General features: G+C 45.4%; 9 protein-coding genes across 9 annotated transcripts; 4 read left to right on the forward strand and 5 right to left on the reverse strand.

The window, feature by feature from the left end:
• Window positions 1-189: 189 nt before the first annotated feature.
• Window positions 190-1,070, forward strand: VTP01DRAFT_2830 (uncharacterized protein; the record flags this gene model as incomplete). The annotated part of the gene is made up of 6 exons (XM_069381335.1): window positions 190-216; window positions 285-409; window positions 490-575; window positions 629-705; window positions 774-889; window positions 953-1,070. 6 exons carry the CDS (start codon window positions 190-192, stop codon window positions 1,068-1,070), a joined length of 549 nt encoding a protein of 182 aa, XP_069237037.1.
• Window positions 1,071-1,251: 181 nt separating this feature from the next.
• On the forward strand, window positions 1,252-2,148 carry VTP01DRAFT_2831 (uncharacterized protein; the record flags this gene model as incomplete). Its single annotated transcript, XM_069381336.1, has 6 exons — window positions 1,252-1,255; window positions 1,325-1,434; window positions 1,498-1,525; window positions 1,598-1,679; window positions 1,760-2,050; window positions 2,115-2,148. The coding sequence occupies 6 exons, from the start codon at window positions 1,252-1,254 to the stop codon at window positions 2,146-2,148; spliced, it is 549 nt and encodes a 182-aa protein (XP_069237038.1).
• A 36-nt stretch (window positions 2,149-2,184) lies between these two features.
• Window positions 2,185-2,730, reverse strand: VTP01DRAFT_2832 (uncharacterized protein; the record flags this gene model as incomplete). Its single annotated transcript, XM_069381337.1, has 3 exons — window positions 2,185-2,319; window positions 2,492-2,608; window positions 2,710-2,730. The coding sequence occupies 3 exons, from the start codon at window positions 2,728-2,730 to the stop codon at window positions 2,185-2,187; spliced, it is 273 nt and encodes a 90-aa protein (XP_069237039.1).
• A 1,289-nt stretch (window positions 2,731-4,019) lies between these two features.
• On the reverse strand, window positions 4,020-6,553 carry VTP01DRAFT_2833 (uncharacterized protein; the record flags this gene model as incomplete). The annotated part of the gene is made up of 8 exons (XM_069381338.1): window positions 4,020-4,184; window positions 4,251-4,331; window positions 4,396-4,587; window positions 4,658-5,538; window positions 5,604-5,777; window positions 5,842-6,237; window positions 6,303-6,421; window positions 6,492-6,553. The coding sequence occupies 8 exons, from the start codon at window positions 6,551-6,553 to the stop codon at window positions 4,020-4,022; spliced, it is 2,070 nt and encodes a 689-aa protein (XP_069237040.1).
• A 1,713-nt stretch (window positions 6,554-8,266) lies between these two features.
• Window positions 8,267-10,136, forward strand: VTP01DRAFT_2834 (uncharacterized protein; the record flags this gene model as incomplete). The annotated part of the gene is made up of 2 exons (XM_069381339.1): window positions 8,267-9,103; window positions 9,180-10,136. 2 exons carry the CDS (start codon window positions 8,267-8,269, stop codon window positions 10,134-10,136), a joined length of 1,794 nt encoding a protein of 597 aa, XP_069237041.1.
• Window positions 10,137-10,485: 349 nt separating this feature from the next.
• On the reverse strand, window positions 10,486-13,706 carry VTP01DRAFT_2835 (uncharacterized protein; the record flags this gene model as incomplete). The annotated part of the gene is made up of 17 exons (XM_069381340.1): window positions 10,486-10,767; window positions 10,842-11,141; window positions 11,209-11,397; window positions 11,453-11,586; window positions 11,642-11,768; window positions 11,830-11,956; window positions 12,026-12,135; window positions 12,216-12,425; window positions 12,486-12,548; window positions 12,615-12,628; window positions 12,688-12,778; window positions 12,839-12,949; window positions 13,005-13,100; window positions 13,172-13,243; window positions 13,298-13,359; window positions 13,418-13,492; window positions 13,559-13,706. 17 exons carry the CDS (start codon window positions 13,704-13,706, stop codon window positions 10,486-10,488), a joined length of 2,211 nt encoding a protein of 736 aa, XP_069237042.1.
• Window positions 13,707-14,227: 521 nt separating this feature from the next.
• On the reverse strand, window positions 14,228-15,218 carry VTP01DRAFT_2836 (uncharacterized protein; the record flags this gene model as incomplete). The annotated part of the gene is made up of 2 exons (XM_069381341.1): window positions 14,228-14,483; window positions 14,854-15,218. The coding sequence occupies 2 exons, from the start codon at window positions 15,216-15,218 to the stop codon at window positions 14,228-14,230; spliced, it is 621 nt and encodes a 206-aa protein (XP_069237043.1).
• A 351-nt stretch (window positions 15,219-15,569) lies between these two features.
• Window positions 15,570-17,039, forward strand: VTP01DRAFT_2837 (uncharacterized protein; the record flags this gene model as incomplete). The annotated part of the gene is made up of 4 exons (XM_069381342.1): window positions 15,570-15,638; window positions 15,703-16,044; window positions 16,108-16,427; window positions 16,493-17,039. The coding sequence occupies 4 exons, from the start codon at window positions 15,570-15,572 to the stop codon at window positions 17,037-17,039; spliced, it is 1,278 nt and encodes a 425-aa protein (XP_069237044.1).
• A 148-nt stretch (window positions 17,040-17,187) lies between these two features.
• Window positions 17,188-20,923, reverse strand: VTP01DRAFT_2838 (uncharacterized protein; the record flags this gene model as incomplete). Its single annotated transcript, XM_069381343.1, has 7 exons — window positions 17,188-18,506; window positions 18,578-18,816; window positions 18,881-19,123; window positions 19,193-19,452; window positions 19,521-19,674; window positions 19,730-19,926; window positions 19,979-20,923. 7 exons carry the CDS (start codon window positions 20,921-20,923, stop codon window positions 17,188-17,190), a joined length of 3,357 nt encoding a protein of 1,118 aa, XP_069237045.1.
• Window positions 20,924-21,609: the final 686 nt, after the last annotated feature.

Raw genomic sequence — 21,609 nt, forward strand, 5'->3', positions numbered from 1 at the left:
ACACCCAGTATTCCCTGTATCGCTGTAAATTCCACAATATAATGTTATATACTCCTATGGTGTCGGATCAGGTCCGCTGATCGATACGTGGCGTTCTTGTTGCATTTTGCCAGGAACACGAGTGTTGAAACCCGCTGTCAACTGTAATACTTTATTCCAGTTTCCAACTTTCCTCTTCTTTCTCCACAGATGCATAATCTACAGCAACGAGCAAATGTATTATAAGTCGTGTCGTATTGTTTCCAGCATTTGAAATGTTAACTGTGAATCGAATTACTACACAGGTGCTGCTGTCGTTCGCCTTGACCGCCCTCGGCAGCGTTCTAGCCGTCATTGCCGCGATCTCATATATTACTGGATACCCGCAAATCTCTGGCGACCTTGTCATCAACTCGGACGCGTTGCGCGTGTAAGTGTGTAAAAAGTATATATATGTCGTTTGCTTCTTCAACGGTTGCTAACTATGTCTGCCTTTATGTCAATAAATAGCGTGAGTCGTCGTTATGGACCTGATTACTACGACTATGGCACACCAAAGAGTCACTTTGCACGTTTGACGTTTGACATTGATGCAGGTATATAAGGTCATAATTAGATTGCAAGGTGCAGTGTTGACACGTGTAAATAGATTTTACGCCGGTTTTCAACTGGAACACAAAGCAAGTGTTCGTGGCTGTAGTAGCCGAGTATGAAACCGAATCGCATGTAAGAGGAGAAACTGCCAAGTCGTTTCATATTGGTTGAAAACATGATAGTAACAACGACAACGACAGAGCCGCAATTCGATTGTTATTTGGGACAAGATCATTAGCAGCAAAGACAATGCACACCTCAAGTTACGGAACGTTGCCAACAAGTATGCTCTCATTGATATCAGCCGTAAATGGAGGTAACAGAAGGATAGAGCATATAAATAGGCATTTTATCGTGTTAAATTGCTGCATAAATCTAGTCACCAGCAAGCGAACCTCTCAATACATTGGGATATCACACCATACGTTGGCATTCTCCAGGGTGGAAAGAGCACTCCACAGTCCACTGATTTCGTCATTGTTCCAGCATCATCCTAAAACGCTTTTTCATTTGAATAAAAAGTCAGGAACTATATCGTATTGGTTATATTTCTAGGAAGAGAATCATCTGCGGCCTTGCTAACGTTGACGTCGGGCTTTTCTAAGCAACCAGCAGCTGACGTTCCCTTTCCCGCATTCAACCCAACCTTTTTGCCAACAGTGCAGTAGTGGAAATAATATGGGTGTGTGTTGTTTGGGCCTCGTGCTGCACCAAAGGCTGGACTTTACATACTCACGCACACCTTGTACAGGACAACTATTCAGTCGACTCTTGGGGCGATTGTGGGGCGAAAAGGAAGTCCGGATCCTGATCCTGGGTCTTGATGGAGCTGGCAAGACCACTATTTTATACCGACTACAGGTACAAACCCCGTCGTGCAATCGCTTTGCGAGGATTGACGTGTGTGCTGATCAAGTTACTTAGATTGGAGAAGTAGTGACGACCATTCCAAGTAAGAGATCTAAACCAGCAAACGTGCTGCTATTATTTCCATCTCTGACACGCACACACACGAAAATTGTAGCTATCGGATTCAACCTTGAAACATTATCTTACAAAAACATCAAATTCCAAGTATGGGATCTTGGCGGACAGACGAGTATAAGGTAAGGAAAAGAAGATGGGTTAGAAATGGTGGTGGCAGCAGACAATGAAGAATTGATGGTGGTGCCGAACAAATTTTCAGACCTTACTGGCGATGTTACTACGCCAACACGGACGCCATTATATACGTGGTGGACAGTGTAGATAAAGACCGCATGCAGACATCCAAGGAAGAATTGCACGCTATGCTTGAAGAGGAGGAACTCAAGGATACAGCCCTGTTAGTGTTTGCAAACAAGCAGGATATGGAGGGTGCTTTGTCAGCAGCCGAAGTCGCAGACGTGCTTGGATTGTCGACGCTCAAGAATAGACAATACTCCATCTACAAGACCAGCGCGGTCAAAGGTGAGGGTCTCACAGAAGGCCTGGATTGGTAAGTGACGAAAAAGGCATGATTGCTGTTTGGAGTAACACTAATCTGCATTGTGTGCTTTTAGGTTGGTCAATGTCATCCAGCAAAACAAGCAGTAACAACGTAGAATATTGTAAAACAAGTAGAAAAAAAAACTAAAATAGTGAGAGGGGAGAAAGAACAAGATCTGACGTTCCGCTGCAAGGTACAAAAGCAACCTGAAGCTTATCTCCACTCTCTTTGTCACTCTGGTAACCCACATCCACACGAAACTCCCTCAGAACATACCTCTAGATAATTTTACGTTTTAAGATATCGATAAAAGAAAAAAGAGAATGTGCGCGATTTTTGCGCTTTCGGGAAGAGATGCTTTTTTCTAGTTATATCGTCACGACAGTAGGTATCGCAAGGGCGGAGCTGGCGGGATAATATCAGACAAAGAGGAGTGAGAGAGAGACGGACAGAAGAGTTACCGAATGAGATGGGTTGGGGGGAGACTATCTCATATGTTGTGTTGTACATTAGTTCTGACTCGAATGTTTCAAGAAGGGGCCTTCTGCGACGAATAGGTTGTTGATCCTATGTTGTAAACAGATATATGTACATATAAGTCAGCACTCATAGATCGGTTTAAGGAAGGGATAGACCACACATGCACAGAAATGTAACAGAAATATTACCTGCTGTACTTGCGTCTCCATTTGTCGGTTAAGAAACGGGCTGGCGTTGCTAGGATCAAGTAAAGAAGAACGGTGTGTTCTTGTTTTGAAGGGCCGAGAAGCCGCGGATTTCTTTGATGCTTCTTGCCGCTTAGCTTGCCGTTATTTCCTCATCCCTCTTCCTCTGAGGAAGAGGGTCCGACTGCACTTCCAAAGGGCCAGAAAGCAGGCAGCGGCGGCGACAGCAGCTAATCCTTGCCAAAGAACGTTGCAGCAGACGACAAAAGCACGCACCCACTGCCAGCACCACGCGGTACAAGCGCGGTGGATCCAGACGTTACGGCTGCACCGGTGGATCGCCTTGCAAGGCCGGGGATCGTCGTGGACATTGTCTGGGGCCGCAATCAAGAGATCCTTTTCTCCCGGAAAGAAACAGAAAAGAAGCAGCCACTTTCAAATATGTATGCTCTTTTATGTATTTGTGTATGCGGAGTTGTCCGTCCCCATTCCCTTGCAGGCTCATCCTAATTCTTGGTCCCAAATGCAATAATATTTGAGGACAACAAAGGAGCAAATTAGCTCATTTTTCTTCAATAATGAGGTTGAATGAAATTCACGCGCTCCCATTTTTCCGAAAACTTACATTTAAAGTTGCTTACAGGTAGGTTGATCAGCATAGGATAGATTAGCAATGTGCCTCGGAGATAGCAGTGGGGCGAGTTGCTGGCGCGTTCCGGAAAACTCGTTGGCTGATCTAGGTTACACTAGGGAGCCAAGGAATCGGGTATATTCCGGTTTACCGGTAAATTATTCGCGTGAACAAGCAATTACAATGTAAACAGGGCCCTCCTTGGAGGTGCTTCTTACATTTTTGATTGGACAGAATGTAGGAAAAAAAAGCTACGAGAGCAATCTTTTACCCTGGAGTAGCACTCTTGAATAAACTTAACGCTATTTGTATCACTCGGAATTTTAAACTGGGCATCCGACTGCCCAAGATAACGGAACAGGTACCTTGTCAGGACTCTCTGTTGTTGTTATGGTTTGAGAGAACCCCATGCAAGAATCTACATTGATGCAATAGACCGCCAAGTGCCTCCACCAATCTGTTTCGAAGCAGCTTGAGTGGGAGTTCCAGATTATTGCTTGCAAACCGTAATTGCGACTGCCTGCTAAGTGGGTGGAAACGGTTACTGCAGTTTTAAGTCGAATTTAGCAACGATCTGCAACACGCTAATTACATTTTTACAGCTAACGTGTAGCGATGGGAAAAATGGCAAGTTTTAATGATTTATGGGCCTCCAGGCTGCTCACTATTTACAGGGAAGAAACTAAGCAGTAGCTTCACTGTTCTGGTTTTCAGCTACTTGCTGCTGCTGCTGTTGTTGTTGTTGTTGTTGTTGATTTTGATTAGGACTCGCGGATCCGGACGCAGTTTGGGTGTACCAAGACAATTTTACGGTTCCATAAGGGGTATTGGAACCAGTTGCCATTGCCTATTACCGAAGATTAATTGGGTTATATTAAGATAATGTTCGACGAACAGTCCGTTACTCGCTTACCTTCTCGGCTTCAAAACGCTGGCCATATTGTACTACAATACCTTCAGCTTTGTTTTCGAAGTTTACGATGCGACCGTATTGCTTTGAAATTATATTCTCAGAATAAGATACATTCCGCAACAATCAAGAAGAATAGGTTCCTTACCTCAAAATGCTTCCGGAGATTTTCAGCTTGTTCTAAAGGAGCCTCTTTAACCAGTAAGCTCGTTGGACGATTGTCTAGAGTGTATCGGGCGTATCCACCGCGCGTCATTCTCGGCCAGCCCCGACCGCGTCCATAAAAGCTGCCGCGACCGCGCGTACTTAGGTTGTGAGGATTGAGACCGAGAGACGCCGCCTATACATAATAAGAATGGTCAAATAGGATCTTTTTCTATACATCATGGCAAAGCGGATGAATGACTTACCTCGGCTTCCAGTTTTGCCAGCTTGGCCTTCAAATCCTCGGAGCCTTCGCCGCCGGCGGTAGTAGCCGCCTGTTGCTGGGTCTGACTTGGAGAAGTGCCAGATTTCGATGCATCAATGTCGGAAGCAATTTGCCTCAGGGACTTTAGAAGCTCTTCTTTTTCTTGTTGACTCATGTTTTTACTGTTTGCAAGCTTGTCCATTAATCTCTTTTGTTCCTGGATCTGTTGTTGCAAGAGCTGTTCCTTTTGTTTCTGGATCTCTAGGATGGCCTTCATGCGCTCTTGATGCTTCTTTTGCTTCTCCTCGCGCTGCTTTGCGAGCTCCGCTGCTCTGGCAGCGACCTCCTCAGGATCAGGCTCGCTTCGCTTCTGGCCAGCCTCAGGTTTAGGCGCAGTAGTCTGCGCATCAGCTGCTGCGGCGGCTGGTTTTTCCTCGCTAGTTTCAGGCTTGTGCCAGTACACCTTTACAAAACGGTTGCCAAAAATTGGATCCGGTGAGTTATACGCGGCATTCGCCTCTGCATTCGTGCTGTATTGTAGAACGGCTTTTGAAAGATGTGCTTGAACAGTGATGTTGGTAAGTGATCCAAACTTTTTAAAGTAGTCGTTGATTTTGGAGATCTCGCAATACTCTGGCGGTATGTTCTCCACGACAAGCATAGTGTTCTGTCGGTTCTGATAGTAGCTTCCGCCTCCCATGCCTCCACGGCCACGTCCTCCACGACCGCGTCCACGCATACCCCGAGGGTTCGCAAAATGTCTCTGACCACCAGCCATACCATCCTGCGGCATCATCATTCCAGGCATTTCCGCAGGGAACGCAGTCATGTTGGCTGCCGGATTGACAGGCATAGCAGTGGCCATTTCTGGATCGTAAGCTTCTTGAATAAACGACATGTCAGCTTGCTATTAATCCTTTGGTTGATTCGTGCGCACAAATGCTTACCGAATCCTGATGGCATGCCAAAAAACTGGGTATTAGGTGCCGATGCACCCATTTGCGGGCCCATAGGCGTGGAAACGCTGGGAAATGGGTTGTTGAATGGACCTTCGTCAACAACAATTCTGTCGGCACCGTGGTCGTATGGGCACATGTCTCCTCGAATGCAATATCCACGTTCTTAAATCCACCCACAAAAATCTATTAGTCAACGGTATGACTTGATGGATAAAATAGCATTTACCAGTATAGTCTCTGCAGAGAGGTCGAGGTCGATGACTGCTTCCGGTCACATCACCGCGGTAACCACGGCCACCACGTCCACGCGAGTCGTACGTTCCAGATCCACCTCTGGGGCTACGATAATCGTCGCTGCGAGAATATCTGCTACTGTGTCCATCGTCTTGGTAACGGCGTTTGTAGTGACGGTCGTCGTCGTAACGCGAAGAGCGCCCCTCGTCGCGTGCTTCAGTGCGTGGTCGACGATGCTTAAAGTTGCGATCGCCGTCGTCTTCCTCCTCAGAGTAGTCACTATAGCGTCGACGGGAGCTGTGATCATTGTTGTCTCGAGTTGATCTGTCACTTCGGGAGGAATCATATCCAAGTTCTTTGAAAAGTCTCTCAATAAATGGTAGAGTTTCTGTTGTACAGAACACAAAGTTAACAAGATTCCAGATCAAAGGTGGGATGCAGAGTGATACTTGCGATCTCCAAAAAACTCTTCAAGCTTCTCTTCTAGATTAGTTTTCATGACTGTTGGTGAGTCGCCAGAACTAATGAGTGCTGTGATGTACTGGGCAACTAGTTGAGGGTCAGCGTCACACCTAAAGCAATGCACATTCGCGTTAATCAGCGTGTCAGCAGATGAGCAGTGCAAAGACAGTGAATACGCACAAGTTCTCAACCTCGCGAACGAGGTAATCTTGCAAAGCTGAACCTTCCAAGTTTCCGGGCATGTGGCAGGAAGAATGAGAGAGACAGCTAGGACTTCGCCGCAGTCCGATTTTCTTTTCGTGTTTGGGCCGTCTGAGATCAAAGTAGGGCCGCGTTGCAGAGCCCGCCTGCCCGCTGCATCCTTCTCCTCAGCCTTGCTTGCTGAAAACCTACTAGGTCTAGTACACCACTCCAGGTTTCTAGTTACCAGTGCGAAATATTGCGCTGGACTTAATTATAGCAAGTTATTATCAGTAATCATACAATACATGTAAAGTAACACACAGATGATCCACAGGAAGCAATATGTGATAAAGCAATCGTGTGCTAGATTTATAGAGTATGGTAAAAAGAAGGAGCTTTGTAAAAACACATACATTTTTTTTAAAACTCAAGTATCCTACGTTGACTATCTCACCTTGCTGTGCGCATCAAATAGTGTTGTTCAATGCAATTTCGGATAGTCAGGAGGTTGGAAACACTGCGCAATAAGTACTTACGTGTAGAGAGTTCTCAGGGCAGGATGATGCGTTTCAACACCTCCTATCGACCCCAATTTTTTTGACAACAGTGCAGCTAGCCGATCAATTTTATCATCCGTTACTGCCATTGCAAGGGATAATATGATAGATCCTTGCTCAAAATGCACATTCTTCCCAACTGCAGCGTACAAGCCAACGCTTTGCAAGAAGAGTGTCCTAACACACATTACAGCCACGGTTAATATCACTAATAAATACGTTTTCGAAAAAATATGCACCCGATCGCGCCCAATCTGACATTTGCCAGATTCTTGATAGCAGCAGCGGCTCCCTCTCTTATTTTCTTTCCTGTCGATACCAGGTCGATATTTTAGGACAAGACTTGCATGCAGCATATACTTTTATTACGGTCTGTACGAATGTCATCGATTGCCAGCTGCTTAAGAATGCCAACAAGCAATTTCGAGCGAGCGTTCCTGCTACCCCGCTCCTAGATTTGGCAGGTGCTATACTGAATTCCGTGATCCATCCGCCCGAACGAGAGAAAGAGAAGATTGGACGGCGTTCTTTGGGAAGATATTGAAGCGAGACGGTGTTCTAGATAGATACCAAGGTTAGCAGATATTCTTCTTATATTATGACTACAGTTGATTTTTAAATTCTCAGGCGGGAACCACGCTTTCCTTGCTATACATGATGCAAGCAGGGCGAAAGGATCAGATGCAAGTTGCTTCCCGTTGACCCCATAAATACCTACAATGTATGCTGCTGCTCCGTGCGTAGATCACTTATTGCTAACCACTACTACTCTCTCTTCCCCCTGCCTACCCTTGCTTCTTTTGCTTACTCGAGCATAGTGAACAGCTTTTCAAAAGTTTGGAAAAAGCCAAAGATATGGATGCATTTACTATTGAACGAGGTATGCATTTTATACAAGCATTTTTCTGGTTACTCTCGAGCTAGAGCGGCCGCGCGAAAACAAACGATGGGGCTAGAGCTCTCTCTTTGCTGCTGCTGCGTGTCTGTTTGTACTTTAATTCCTCAGCTGTGATATCAAGAAAGGGAGGTTGCTACCCGACCGTGACGATGATATCAGCATTGCTCTTTTGCCCGGATTCGGTCTGCTTCAATTGCCTCGCTGGCAGTCAAAGAATGCCTACATAGCATATCTAACAACTTATTGCCCGTCCTTCTTCCTTTCCTTTTTCCCTTTTTCTCTCCTCCTTCTCCTCTACATAGTACTCTTTAATCAATATGGATACGAACTATAGCCACCAGTTTCCGCTTTTGGACTCTTGCGATATCTTTTACGGCATCGAATTATCGTCGTCCATGGATACCGATGCGTACATGTCGCAAGGTTTGATGGATACGTCTGGTAAGCCTATGCCGCATCATCAGCACCATCATCACCACCAGCAACAGCAACAACGTCAGAAGCAGCAGCCGCACCAGAAGCACCATCACCAAACGACAGCAGCACCAACAGCGCCAGCAGCAAAATCATCCACATACCAGACTACCAATTCCACGTGCGTGGAAGCTATCAACACGCAGTTGCCGACCTTTCTGGACTGCACCCCGGATCTCATACCAAACGACACTCCAGACGAGGATCCATTGACAAATTTCGATGATCTTTATACATTCATGTCTTCACCTCATGTATCTTCCTACTTGCAGTACCTCAAGGAGCCTGCGCTGCATGCGACGGATACAACAGAATTCTTGGATTTTCTGGAAGGAAGCCAGCCGGTTCAGGGACATGCAATGGATCTAACCTCCTCCTCCTTTGCGGGACAGGCATCCCTCAATGGACTAGGCGATGACAACAACAACAATCCTTTGCTAATGTACACGGCGGATTCTAATTTATATTCAAACCCGCTGCAACTCAGCTGCAGCGGAGGAGGAGGAGATAGCAGCAGTAACAATTGGCCATTTGAAAGCGGCGGCAACAATTCATGTATCCTTCCGCAGAATCTGGATAATACATTTGGAGGTATTGGGCAGCCTGTTCACGAAAGTGTGACCAGCGGGATGGTTTCCATGGCTGAATGTGACATCGCAAGGGAGTATGTTAGTCTAAGTGTAAGTTACTGTTGTTACGAAAGGGCCATGTATAATAATATCCAACAATTTATCTAACAAGGCATCAATCCTTTAGGATGTCAACTCGTTTGTCGCAGAAGTCGATTCACAAAAGCACGCCGCCTCCATTCATTTATCATACTCCACTCCAGAGAACCTGCAGCTGCTAGGAGACAACGATAGCAACCACAGCAGCAGCAGGAATGCATCAGACTTTGCCACTCTGGCTACGTTTTCCTCCGTACCCAATATGCTAGGCTCCTGCTCTGCGTATCAACAGCAGCAACACCAGCACACTGGCTACGCAACGCCTATTCAAGAAGATGATTCATCCGACAGCGAAACAGAGTCATCGACGCAAAGCTACGGAAAACCCATCAAGAAATGGCCAGAGAGTGACAAGACGAGCTACGCTGCAAAGAGAGCGACCCGCGCTGCTCGCAAGCAAGCGCCCAAGAAATCCAAGTCGGATATTTTATTACACATCAAGAAGAACAGATTAAAGAAGACCAACGCAAAGGGACTGCAGCTCAAGGCGAGCCCATCTACTCGGCACTTGGGCGCATCACCCACCAAAGCACCACCGACATCATCATCCTTGCCTCCCTCTGAAAGCATCACATCGATTTTGGCACGGCAGAAAATATCATCATCCTCTGCAGCCGGCGACGATGATTTGGAAGATATGGACGATGAAGAAGATGAAGAGTATATTTTTCGAGGGGACGCAGGCGCTGAAGATGACGATGACGATACGTTCACTTTCCATCCCGGTCAAAGCTCCTCTGGCAGGGCTGCATCGTCAGGCGGCAATCATCACCACCTGAGAAAGGGCAGAAACGTGGACAAGGCATGCAACCACTGCAAGCGTTCCCATCTGCGCTGCGATAACATGCGTCCTTGCCGACGCTGCGTTGCCACTGGCAAGACAGGATGCAAGGACGTTGAGCATAAACCAAGAGGACGTCCGCGGCTCAACAAGAACCAGATCAATGTAAAAAAAGAAATCCTCAATTCCATTTTACCCGAGTAAACAATATATAAAAAGGAAAGGCAAAAAAGAAAAAAATAACATTTAATGCAAGACACCACCACCCAAAAGTTGGACATGTAAAACGTATACTTATTAATCTTGTTCCTTTGCAACAAAAGCAACTTTGTTTTAATCACTCCACCTCCCTGCTACCCTGCACCATCTCTTTGATAGTTTTCCTCCATTGTACCTTCACGCCCGATTTTTCTTCAACACATCGACTAGTATTATCTTTTTTTACTCGAGCAATATATATACAAACTCTTTAATTGTGGCTCTTGTTTTAATAACAAAAATTAGAAATATATGGTTCGTGTATCGGTTATATAAATGTAAGCGGCAGCGGCAGCTATAAGAGTTTGTGGTTCTGGTCGTCGTGGAGTTCCACCTTGTCCTCGACGGCAAGTTCCGAGTTGCTAGCATGCCTTAAATCTAACGCAGAGTGGGAGTGTATGTTGCTGTAGACGGACCGTTCGGATGTATTAGTGTCTTTAAAAGAAGACATGGCTTCCCGAAAGCCGAAATCTAGAGAACTTGCAGGCGAGGAATTGTGTTGCTTATCAAAAGCAAACAATCTCAATGCTGTTACAGATTGGACGTTTTGTCGATCTACTGCCAAGTCCAGTGCAGTCTATATATCGATAGGCCAATAATTAGGAGATTTTTTTTGGCTTGACCTCGGATGAGCAGGTATTTACTACTAACCTTGCCATCATTGTCCTGGGCATCTGCTTTGGCGTGCCGTCTGAGCAAACTCAAAACAAGACGAACATTGTTGGACGCTGCGGCATAGTGCAGGGCCGTCCAACCGTTGCCATCCGTCTGGTTGACATCTGCGAACCACTGTAACAAAAATTCAACAACAACGTCGTCGTTGGCTTCCACTGCCTTGTGCAAGGGCGTCTGCGAGTGGTGACCAGGATGTTTGTAATCTACTGCAGCGCCCTCTGCCAAATATTGCAAAGCTTTTGGCAAGTCTGACTGCGCGGCAGCGTCCCAGAATGCCTGATGCAATTTGTTATGAGATTTGCAATTTATAAAGGTATGGGATTCCGTCAGGAATATTTTTCACCTGGTTCAAAGCATCGGCATCAAGCTGAGTCTGTTTCTTTACGAACGATCTCTTGACATATTTCTCAGTTATCCACAGATCTCGATCTGAACGGGGCGAATTCTTGTGTATCTTGAATGGTGCTAGATCCACTGCAACATCCGCTTCAAATATATTATTTACAACATCGTTTCCAAGACGAAGCATGACCTAGCAAAACATCGTCAGCGTTACTCTTTCATGATCTAGCTGCAAGAATATTTACCTCGATAGATTCAGATTCCCATTTATCTAATGCAATCGACCGTACTTTGCTGACGTGAACACCGAGACTTCGATGGATACCGGAGCATTCAATGCATATGACAACGCCCAAGTTTGTGCTTGCCCATTCGGGACCTTTGAATAGGATATTAGCTATCGTTGCTTGGATGTGGATTTTGGATATATTTACCGGTATCGCCGCAATCTGCACAAATATCATTTCCAGGCTCGTCTCTCAGAGCCTTGAGCAATTGCATATTGGCCTCAGTGTTTGTTGCAGTAAACTTCTTTTGATTCTCATTTCTTTCAGACGTCCCCTAACAGAAGTATCAGCTATATTACATGCATGTGACCTTTCGCATTCAACTAATATCTTACATCCTTGACTGTGGATCGCACAGCTGGCATCGCTTTGTCAGAGTTGAGTGCAAGTTGGCTAGCAGCTTTGATGCAACTGATCCAATCCTGCATGTCATGTTCGTTTTCTGCTTGAAGAACAATGATTCTGTGAAAAGAAGAAGTATGTTAAATTCCCTGGATAACGTAAAAGCAAGGTGTGATGTGGAGATCGAACCTTGAAGGCGATATGAGCTCGAAACAATATCTTCTATCATAATTATCACACGCTCTGACACTGCAAACTCTTAAATTGTACGAAGTGGGTTGATCCTCTTCCCGCGACGACTAGAGCAGCGAAATAAAATATTTAGCGCCAAAACATATCGATGCCACAAACAATCCGATACGCTCATTGAACGACGTACCTTGGGCCCCCGTGTTGTGCTCGTTAATTCTTCCCCTTCTATCATAAAGTACTTGCGTACCCAAGTCTGTAGTACTCTGCCAGGTCGCTTTTCAAAAAGGTATCCAGATTTTGTAGCTGCTGTTGTAATTGAACTCTGCGAGTTGCTTGGTGAATTGGATGATAGAGACTGGGTATTATCGTTCATGGGGCTGTATTGAGCAATGGTATTCTAAGTTCTCATTATTAGCGGCAGCATCTTCTTAAATGTATACCAGTTTGTTTCCTCTACCTGAGCGCATTGATCTTGATAATGTTGACTTTCTGACGTTTCTTCCGCAAAACGCTGCCGCGACTACATTATTGTATATTGTCAACAAAATACATGGAATGTCAAAAAATCCTGTTTGTGTCGCCATACGTCGTGTAGTAACCCTAGCAGCCAGGAATGAATATAACATAATCACGATACATGGTGTGATTGCACTGCGTACCTGTTAAATCGCGCATGTATGGTTCCAGATCTTTGAGGATCTCGTAACTCTGATGATGGAATACAGATTCAGTATACATATATGCAAGCACCTATTACGATAAATTGTCAGCATTTAGATTTTTCCAGTACTAAGATATGATCAATCTCACATTTTCCATGTAATCAACTTTCTTTTTCGCTTCAATGTCGTTTAACCGCTGCACGTATTCTATGTACACTTGGTGAAAATTTTTTCTTGCATCAGCGAGCTCCATCGTCGACTAGGTTTGATTTAGTATACGGCAAGTTGGTAGAGATATCTATCAAGGAGCATACTTCGGGTATCGTGGGATCTTTTGGCTTCTTTCCCATGTAGCGACCAAGTGCCGTGTCGACCTCATCGCTGCTCTTTTCGAATCGTTTTTTGACTTCCTGTCGCGTTTGTCAAAAGGAATGTCCTTTCTCTCTCTCTTTCTCTCGTATTTCTTGCGCAACAATGTTACCTTTATAGGAATCAGATTATCTTTGAGGAAGGTTTCCAATGGCTCGATAAATGTATTGAGGACATGGGCGTTCTACAAAGCAAATCAACTGCTGTCCTCTTTTGTATAGCTCTTGTTTGTACCTACAAACATGTTTCGACATTTCTCGACTTCAAGGATTGATTTTCCAAACTTTTCCAATGCATGCGCTGTATATTATCTTGGTAACTAGGTACACGTCTGGGCAGAAAGCTCTGCTATACTCACCAACGATCGGATCGTCCTGCGATTGACCAAAGTTTAGAAACCCCTGTGCGAGTTCCTGCTGCCGTATGCTGTACTCTGCAATGTGCGTTGTTCGAACTGTTAGAGTATGACCAGTAGTAGTAGTAATAGGTGTTAACTTGCCTTGCGATAAGTTGACTTGGGACCGAGCAAGCTTGATGAGGCTCTTTAAGGATGACTCAAAGTTCTGAACTGTTTCTTCGTGAGCATGCACGCGTTTCCGAAATTTTGGCGAGTCTTCTAAGCAGCCCTTCAAGTCTAAGGCTGGCATGTTGAATGTCGGGCTGCACACGCACACACACACACAACTCGCTCCTCCTCCGGGTCCGCTTGATTCAAGCATCAAGGAGGCGAGGATCTCCGCAATGCAAACTCTTGTTATACTTTGTTGTCTCAGTATGCAATTGAATAGGCAGAACAGGTCTTTGATGCATAGATTGCTAGAATACTTGAATGAGAGTTTTGACAAGCTTTTGGCAAGCTTTTGGCAAGATAAAATGATGTGGTATCTGTATTTACATGTTAATCTTGAAGAGACTAACCTGTCTGCAAACCATTGTAATTGTTGGTATCCATCGATCAAATTGCTTATGATTTCCATTGGTTATCCAAGGATCTTCATACACTGCTATAGCTGTCGAGAATACTACTTGCTTTTTGCCCTTTTTATTTCCTATCAGATAAGCATGACGCTTAGAGCCAATATGCGAAGTAGTAAAAAGAACACCAAGACTCGCAAAGATGGTATCAGGACTGGTAGCGTAGTGGAAAAAAAAAACCCATCCTTTATTGCTAAGTGTTTTTATTCAACTTATAGGTGATACGCTGTCTACGAAGAGACTGGGCTCCCACCGGTACCATAGGCTTTTTGGCAGAGAAGAGATCTCGTTTATTGTCCATCAGTTCTGAATGAGGGGCTGTCAGACCGAGACGAGAGAACTTTCTAAAGTGCGATGGCTGATTGATGTAAAGATAATGTTGAAAAGGGTATTGGTAAACACCACGGATTGCCAACGAGCGCTCCAAATACGCGTGATGATCCAAGGTTCTAGCTCGATAGGGAAAAAGAAGTTGCCAAAGAGCAGCTACAAGTTCATCTGCGGACGGGCTGACATCGAATAAACGATTCCAAATGGGAATTACTACAGACGCCCATGATATCTACGTCCTATGCTTGCAAATATTGATTTGGGCAGTAAGGAGATAAAGAAGACAGGAGATGACATTGGTTGGGAAATTCTTCCTTCTGTGATACAATGGTATCCGTCAAAAAGATTCTATTGATGATTTACAAGATATCCAGGTGTACATGAACATGCTTAGTATGCATACATCGTGTCGTTTTATTAGTGGGCAGGTACTTCCATTTCACACGATGATAAGGAAGAAATGATGGCCATTCGGTCTTCACGCTAGACCTGATTTTGATCGAGTAAAAATGGTTATTTAACGAATGAAAGATGTATGGCGCTGGTCGTGCGTCGAAGAGTGGTGGAGACAGCGGCAAATATAGCCTGGGAGGATGCACTGTGTTAATTTCTGTCGCAAAGTCAGCAATAAGCCTGCGCAATGCGTCGGCCGCGATTTGGGACATTGTGGACGTGTCGAACCAATATTTGCTACTGCAAAACTTGTTACGTTCGTGTTCGGTTTCCGGCGTCAGGCCATGTTCGAGAGTGTTGACGATCATCTCGTATTCCTCCTCAGATTTATAGCAGATATGCTTCTTGTAGGTATCTTTGTTCGCTCTTGCCACCAAAAGCATAGCATCCTTAATCTCCATATATCGGTGCTCATCGCCGTAATGTTGTTCTGCTAAGGCTCGCCAATAGCACCACCCATTAGCCACCAGTTTGGCGGTCTTGTTATTCGTTCAATTGCGGATGGATGTCTAATGAAGAGCATCTGCATCAAATTCACTGTTGATGACATAAACTCAAGATACTATGAAAATTGAAGAGACTTAAAACGTTTACGAATGGGGATATGTAAACTACATTCTCCCACCAGCAGCACAGCCCAATCACCGTGCGAATCTGGGACCCAACGACCGGAATGGGGTTATCTCAACCAATTTTGCCCCGCATTTATTCTCACGCTGCTTCTTATTCCTCCTGTCTTGCCTCACCTGACCATGTTTTTGCGAACACGGGTGGTAATACCAAAAGTACAGCCACCACGGTTATTTCATACATGCTCTGTTGTAAGTGACGGCCCCAGTGCAACAAGGCATTGAGTGTAACAAGTTGCTTCTTTTGTATTGTTAGCAAAGAGAAGCTGTTGCGTTGGGAAGTCAAAGGTCACCCAGCTGGTCCAGCTCTGACAGGTTCACGTCAGAGCTCAACTTTGTAGCGAGCACAGAGCCTTTAAAGGCATATCGTGTCATGGATCACAGAGGTCAACTACTGGATCAGAGCCATGAGCCTTCGCTGTCAAAAGCCGAAATGCTAAACTGCTACAAAAAGATGGTACAGCTCAACGTTATGGACGGTATCCTGTACGAAGCACAGCGTCAGGGTCGAATTAGTTTCTACATGACGCATTACGGCGAGGAGGCTCTCATTGGCAGCGCGGCTGCGTTGCATCCCGATGACGTGGTGTTTGGACAGGTATGTAGATATACATGTAAAATCGGGAAATGCACAGAACTCTGATTACGTGGATGGACATAGTATCGAGAAGCGTTTATGCTTTTATACAGAGGGTTCACCATGGATGAAATGATGAACCAATGCTTCACAAACGACATGGACTGTAACAAGGGTCGACAAATGCCGATTCACTATGGATCCAGAAAGCTCAACTTTCAGACCATTTCGTCTCCGCTCGCCACGCAGATTCCTCAAGCGGCCGGTGCAGCGTATGCACTAAAGTTGTCCGGCACACGAGCGTGCACGATCTGCTTCTTTGGTGAGGGTGCTGCTTCCGAAGGAGATTTTCATGCAGGCATGAACATGGCAGCCACCCTGAAATGTCCCACTATATTTTTCTGGTATGGACTGTTGCACACGCTGCTGCTGCTGTTCTTCTAACAATTGATTGATAATCTGCTGTTAGTCGGAACAATGGCTATGCTATCTCGACACCGGCTTCGGAGCAATACAGAGGTGACGGTATAGCAAGCCGAGGAGTCGGCTACGGTATGGACACCGTCCGTGTAGATGGAAACGATATCTGGGCTGTGTACAATGCAACCAAGGCTGCGCGACGGATAGCCATAGAAGAAAACAAGCCAGTGCTTATCGAGGCTATGACATACCGCATTGGCCATCACAGTACCTCCGACGATTCGACCAAGTACCGTGACAGAAAGGAAGTCGAGGAGCGTGCACAGTTTGATAACCCTGTCACCCGTTTGCGGCGCTATCTGGAAACCAAGGACTGGTGGACACAAGAGGATGAGCGTGAATGGAGACAGCAAGTTAGAACTGCTCTGCTAAAGAGCTTCTCTGCAGCGGAAAAGCGGAAAAAGCCTGCTCTCGAGAATCTATTTACAGATGTCTATGATGATATGCCACCGAACCTCTTGGCCCAAAAACGTGAATTAGAAGAGCTCATCAAGAAATACCCCGAGTATTACGATACAAAGGAGTTTGCAAAATAAAAAGCTCCACTGTATATACATCACTCGTTATTGAGAAACATGTTACTTGCTTGAGACATCCAAGCGGACTGCTTGATGCTAAAGCCATCAGCGAAATAAAGCATTGGTTTATTGACGAGAATAAATAGATCAATCGCAAATGCATTGTTTAAGCGAGTGTCCAGCCCTGCCTATCATTCTCTCCCCAATCACGACTATCCTCTGGAGGGTATTTAAAAGTAGCACTAGCGTTCGATACTCGTCGCTGGATGGGTATCGATGATGTTCTAGGAGTAGACGTGGAAGGAGTGTGCACGCCGTCCCATTCCAGGTCCTGTCGGTTATACATTGCTGGCGGCGGATGCCCACGCACTCTCCGATGAAGACTGTTGACCACATTGCTTCGCTTTGAACTTTGGGAGGTGTCGCTAAATTGGACACTGCTGTTGCTTCGTCGGTGAGACATTCGTCGGGCACTGTCATCTATAAGGTCGCCGTCGCGCTCCAGATCGACTACTCGTCCTCCAGAACCTGTCCAGTTCCATGTTGCATCGGGGATGTTGTGCACCGGAGGTGGCGGAGGAGGTGGAGGCAAACGGGGTCCATGGTGGGTCTCGAGAAAAGGCGGTTGATGATGATGAGGATGATGGAAAGAATTTTGAGGATTGTCAATGCGAACGCTTTCGATTTCAGCATAGTGCATAGGAGGAGGTATTTGGTGATTTGGCAGACTATATCTAGGATCCCATCCATTGTATTGACCTCTGTTTTGGTATGGTAAAGTATCGGCCACATCCGGCCCGCTCATGTTTGACAAGCTCAATCGTGGTAACTGTCTTTGCACGGTACCAACTGTATTTGCACGCGGACGTCCTCCTGTCACGTTCTGATCGGGTGGTAACATCATTCTGTCAAGCCGATTGCCGAGCATATTCATTTGCTTGGCTGGATCATGACCATGATACGAAGTGCTTAGAGATATTGTTGGCGGTGCTGGATGCTGGGGTGTCGTCCGTTCTGCAAAAGGTAGTATCGGGCTGCTGTAATGAACGTGTGAATTGCGGTTGCTATGCAGAGCTGGAGGTTGATTGGAGCACATTGCGGACTGCCCTTGAGGAATTAAAAACAGGTTACTGGTGTTGTAGGTCGGTAGACTAGACGAATAGGTTGACTGTGCTAGATGCTGCGGAGGATATTCGGTAGATGGATAATATGGCGGCGGACACGGCGCTCGGGATACTGCAAAGGTAGGCTGTGTAGGAGAAGATGTCTCGTCGTGAATGATGGGTAAAGGAGACGGAATGGATGATGACTGTTTTATAGGGTGAGACGGTTTGCGCGGTACAAAGGATGGTTTGAAAGGTCCTTTAAACTCTTCTCCTGTTACAAATGGATGTTGCTTTGCTTGCTGCGGGGACCATCTTTCCAGGTGGTTGAGATTTAGCAATCCATGCAAAAAGTCAATGAATGCCAATCGAGTTTGCTTCTCTAAAGGATCCAGACAGAAACGAAAAGGCGTTAGCTGTTTGTATATATGATTTTCGCTACGGAAACCTTACCTTTTTCTATCTCTCGAGGCGTCATTGAGGATTTGCGTAAAATGGGATAATTGTTGATCAGATCTTCGAGCGTCGTGGCAGAAAAGTATCGCTTTGATGGTTGCTCTGCTTTTCCTTGCTCACGAGAGTACTGCTCCAAGCTCTTGAATTTGTATCGCTTTTTACCATCCTGATCAATGTACTTTTCAAAGTAGCGATGGCCGTGTTTGCCCATTTCGATCATATAGGTCGGTGGTACACTGGAATTATAACGTCAATTGCTTATCGAGCAGATTTTCGATTTCAGAGAAGCGAGATACTCACCCTAACATTTCCACGATCCGCGACATTTGGTTGTATTCTGAGCTTCCCGGGAATAAAGGAAGTCCAAGGAACAGTTCGGTAGCGATGCATCCGAGAGACCACATATCAATGGCGCTGGTGTAAGGAAGACCGACGAGGACTTCGGGAGACCGATAGAAACGAGATTGAATATACGTATACATCGTCTGAACTTCGTGGCAAGCGCTTCCAAAATCAATCACCTTGATGGTAGGCGATTCAAGGCTTTTTTTTTTGCATCCAGTCCTGTCAGTCAAAGAGTAGGATTTTGGCGAGCATAAAATGCAGACGTACTTTTTCAAAAGAATATTTTCCGGTTTCAGGTCACAGTGTATGATTCTTGCTTCGTTTAGGACCGTCAGCGCATCCAGAATCTGTGCTGTGAAAACACGAACCAGATTCGTAGACAAGCCTCGAAACTGGTTTTGCTTGATAAGCTCGTAGAGATTGACGGATAACAGTTCAAAAACCAAACAAAGGTGCTTGCGATGAATAAAGGTGTCCCTAAGTCGCAAAAGATGATGCTCGTCCTTTGGGTCATGCCTTTCGTTTAGCTAAATGAATCAACATTTAGTCTTTGCTTGACATGACTAGAGCTAGCAATTTCTAGATGATCACTTGCCATTTCAAGAATAGCTACTTCCATCATGCTCTGCTTGAAATACGCCATCTTGTTCTTGACGATCTTTACGGCAACGATTTCTTGCGTCTTTATATTTCGGCATTTTACTACCTGTCCAAACGTGCCTGCGCCGAGAACATCCAAAATTACATATCTGCAAAATGTTAGTCCAGGAATGCATGAGTTTAAACTTGAGCTATTATTCATACTTGTGACCCTCTGAGCTTCCCAGGATATCGTTGACGTAGAGGATATAATCAGAATCTTCATTGTCGTAACCATCATTTCCACAGGGTTTGCTAGGCTTTGTGAGGACGCGGCGAGGATTGTGTACAGTACTGTACTGGAATCCGTCGTTGCAGGCTTGATATGTTTGATTCAAGTCACGTGTAAGCGCTAACAACGGCTATATTATGGTGTTAGACGGGTGACACTAAATTGTCTATATTCCTACTTACACTCTTGCCCTTTCTCCGCTTTTCGATCGGCAACGGCTTCAAGTCTCGAAGGCCTTGGACATGTAAAAATGCGCCGCAGAGGACCTGCGGCGCTGTGCCATTGGAAGCTTGTATTTGGATATTTGGCGAAGCAAAATCAATCGTTGAACCTTCGGGTATACATGTCGTCGAGGACGCAAAGGATGCATGAACAGACGAGTATGCAGAAGAGGATGATGGTATATGAGCTGATGAGAGGGATGGCGTCGGAAATGCCGGGTTTCGCGGACTAGAAGGCGAAGAGTGTTGGCCCTTTGATTGCTGGTAGTGATGATGAGAAAGTCTAAGAGATAGGTCGGGTTGAAGCTGGCCTTGCTTGCTTGATTCAAATGGAGGTTGCCTGGGAGACAGTGGAAACGACAAGGGAAGCGTCGCCGAACGAGGTTCGCTAAGCAATTCCGAGGATGCGGAAAAATGTAAGGATGGTTGCAAAGTTTTGGTACTAATAGCGGGAAGTGTTATGGATGAGTGACGGGATAGACCAGTTGTAGAGTGAACAGCACCGTTTTCACTGCGTTTACGTTGGTGCTGGTTACGCACACCGTGCCGAGCTGAACGACCATTTGGTAGAGTGAGCGTTTGCGCAGACGGTGGGGCGGGCGCGAACGGCGTCAAGTTGTTACCACTGTCGCTTGTAAAGCTATCCTTCAAGTTTAGAGAGCTGTGTGCGGTGGGAAAGCCATTGAAGGATCGATGGTAATCTGGTATGGGATTCGCAGACATGCTTGTAGCGGTTGTCACGTCGAGCGTCCTCGGCTGCTCATCCTGATCACCAATTGTTATACCAATGTAGTTTGTGTCTTGCGATCGAGCTTGTCTGCTTTCAGATTTCTGCTGCGACGCTGGTTTTGGGGGCAGAGGTGTAGAGTGCCTGAATACGTTGTCCTCACGGAACGATTTCTCCATTTGCGAGACGTTGAGCTCGAGCGGACCGAGAGGTAACGTAGTTGCTGGAAGCGGTTTGGTACGGTTTCAAGGCGAACAGCAGGTAGGTTTCGTTTAAAAGAGAATGAGCTAATCAAGCAACCAGAAGGACGAGGTATAGAAAGAATGGGGCCGGTAAAAGAGAGGAACTTTTTTCTTGCTTTGGGATGCAGCAGCAAATGTCTGAGTATCAGTTCACCCAATTGTTTGAGCCGGGCCCTTAGTAGATTTCCAAAAAGAAGAGAGCTATTTGACCTAGGCTTGCAATGTATATTGTTGTCTTGATAGATTAAATGGAAATATTCGCGTTTAAAGAAAAAAAAAAAAAAAAAAAAAAAAAAGCAATGGCAGAATCGAATCAAATACTATTCCTGCATTAATGATATGAGAATTTAGATCTAGCGGTACGTCAAATTTAAGTCTGCTATCCGCAGCTGTCTAGCAGCGATGTATGTTAACGAGCACACTGCTTTGTTAATGCCGCTTGTCAGATATTTGCACTCCAAGCATATATGGCCATTTAAAATTCTCCAATATTTCTGTTATGTGTAATAATCTTACGTTACTGTTGGTCGTCTGTTCTATATAACTGTAAATATGCGTTTTGATGCTGTGAAAGACTAATATCTGATCTAGAAAATTCCTTCCATGATACTTCAAGTGCACCG

This window comes from Rhizomucor pusillus (genome assembly GCF_041956525.1).
Source record: "Rhizomucor pusillus strain CBS 183.67 unplaced genomic scaffold VTP01scaffold_14, whole genome shotgun sequence".
Lineage (NCBI taxonomy): Eukaryota > Fungi > Mucoromycota > Mucoromycetes > Mucorales > Lichtheimiaceae > Rhizomucor > Rhizomucor pusillus.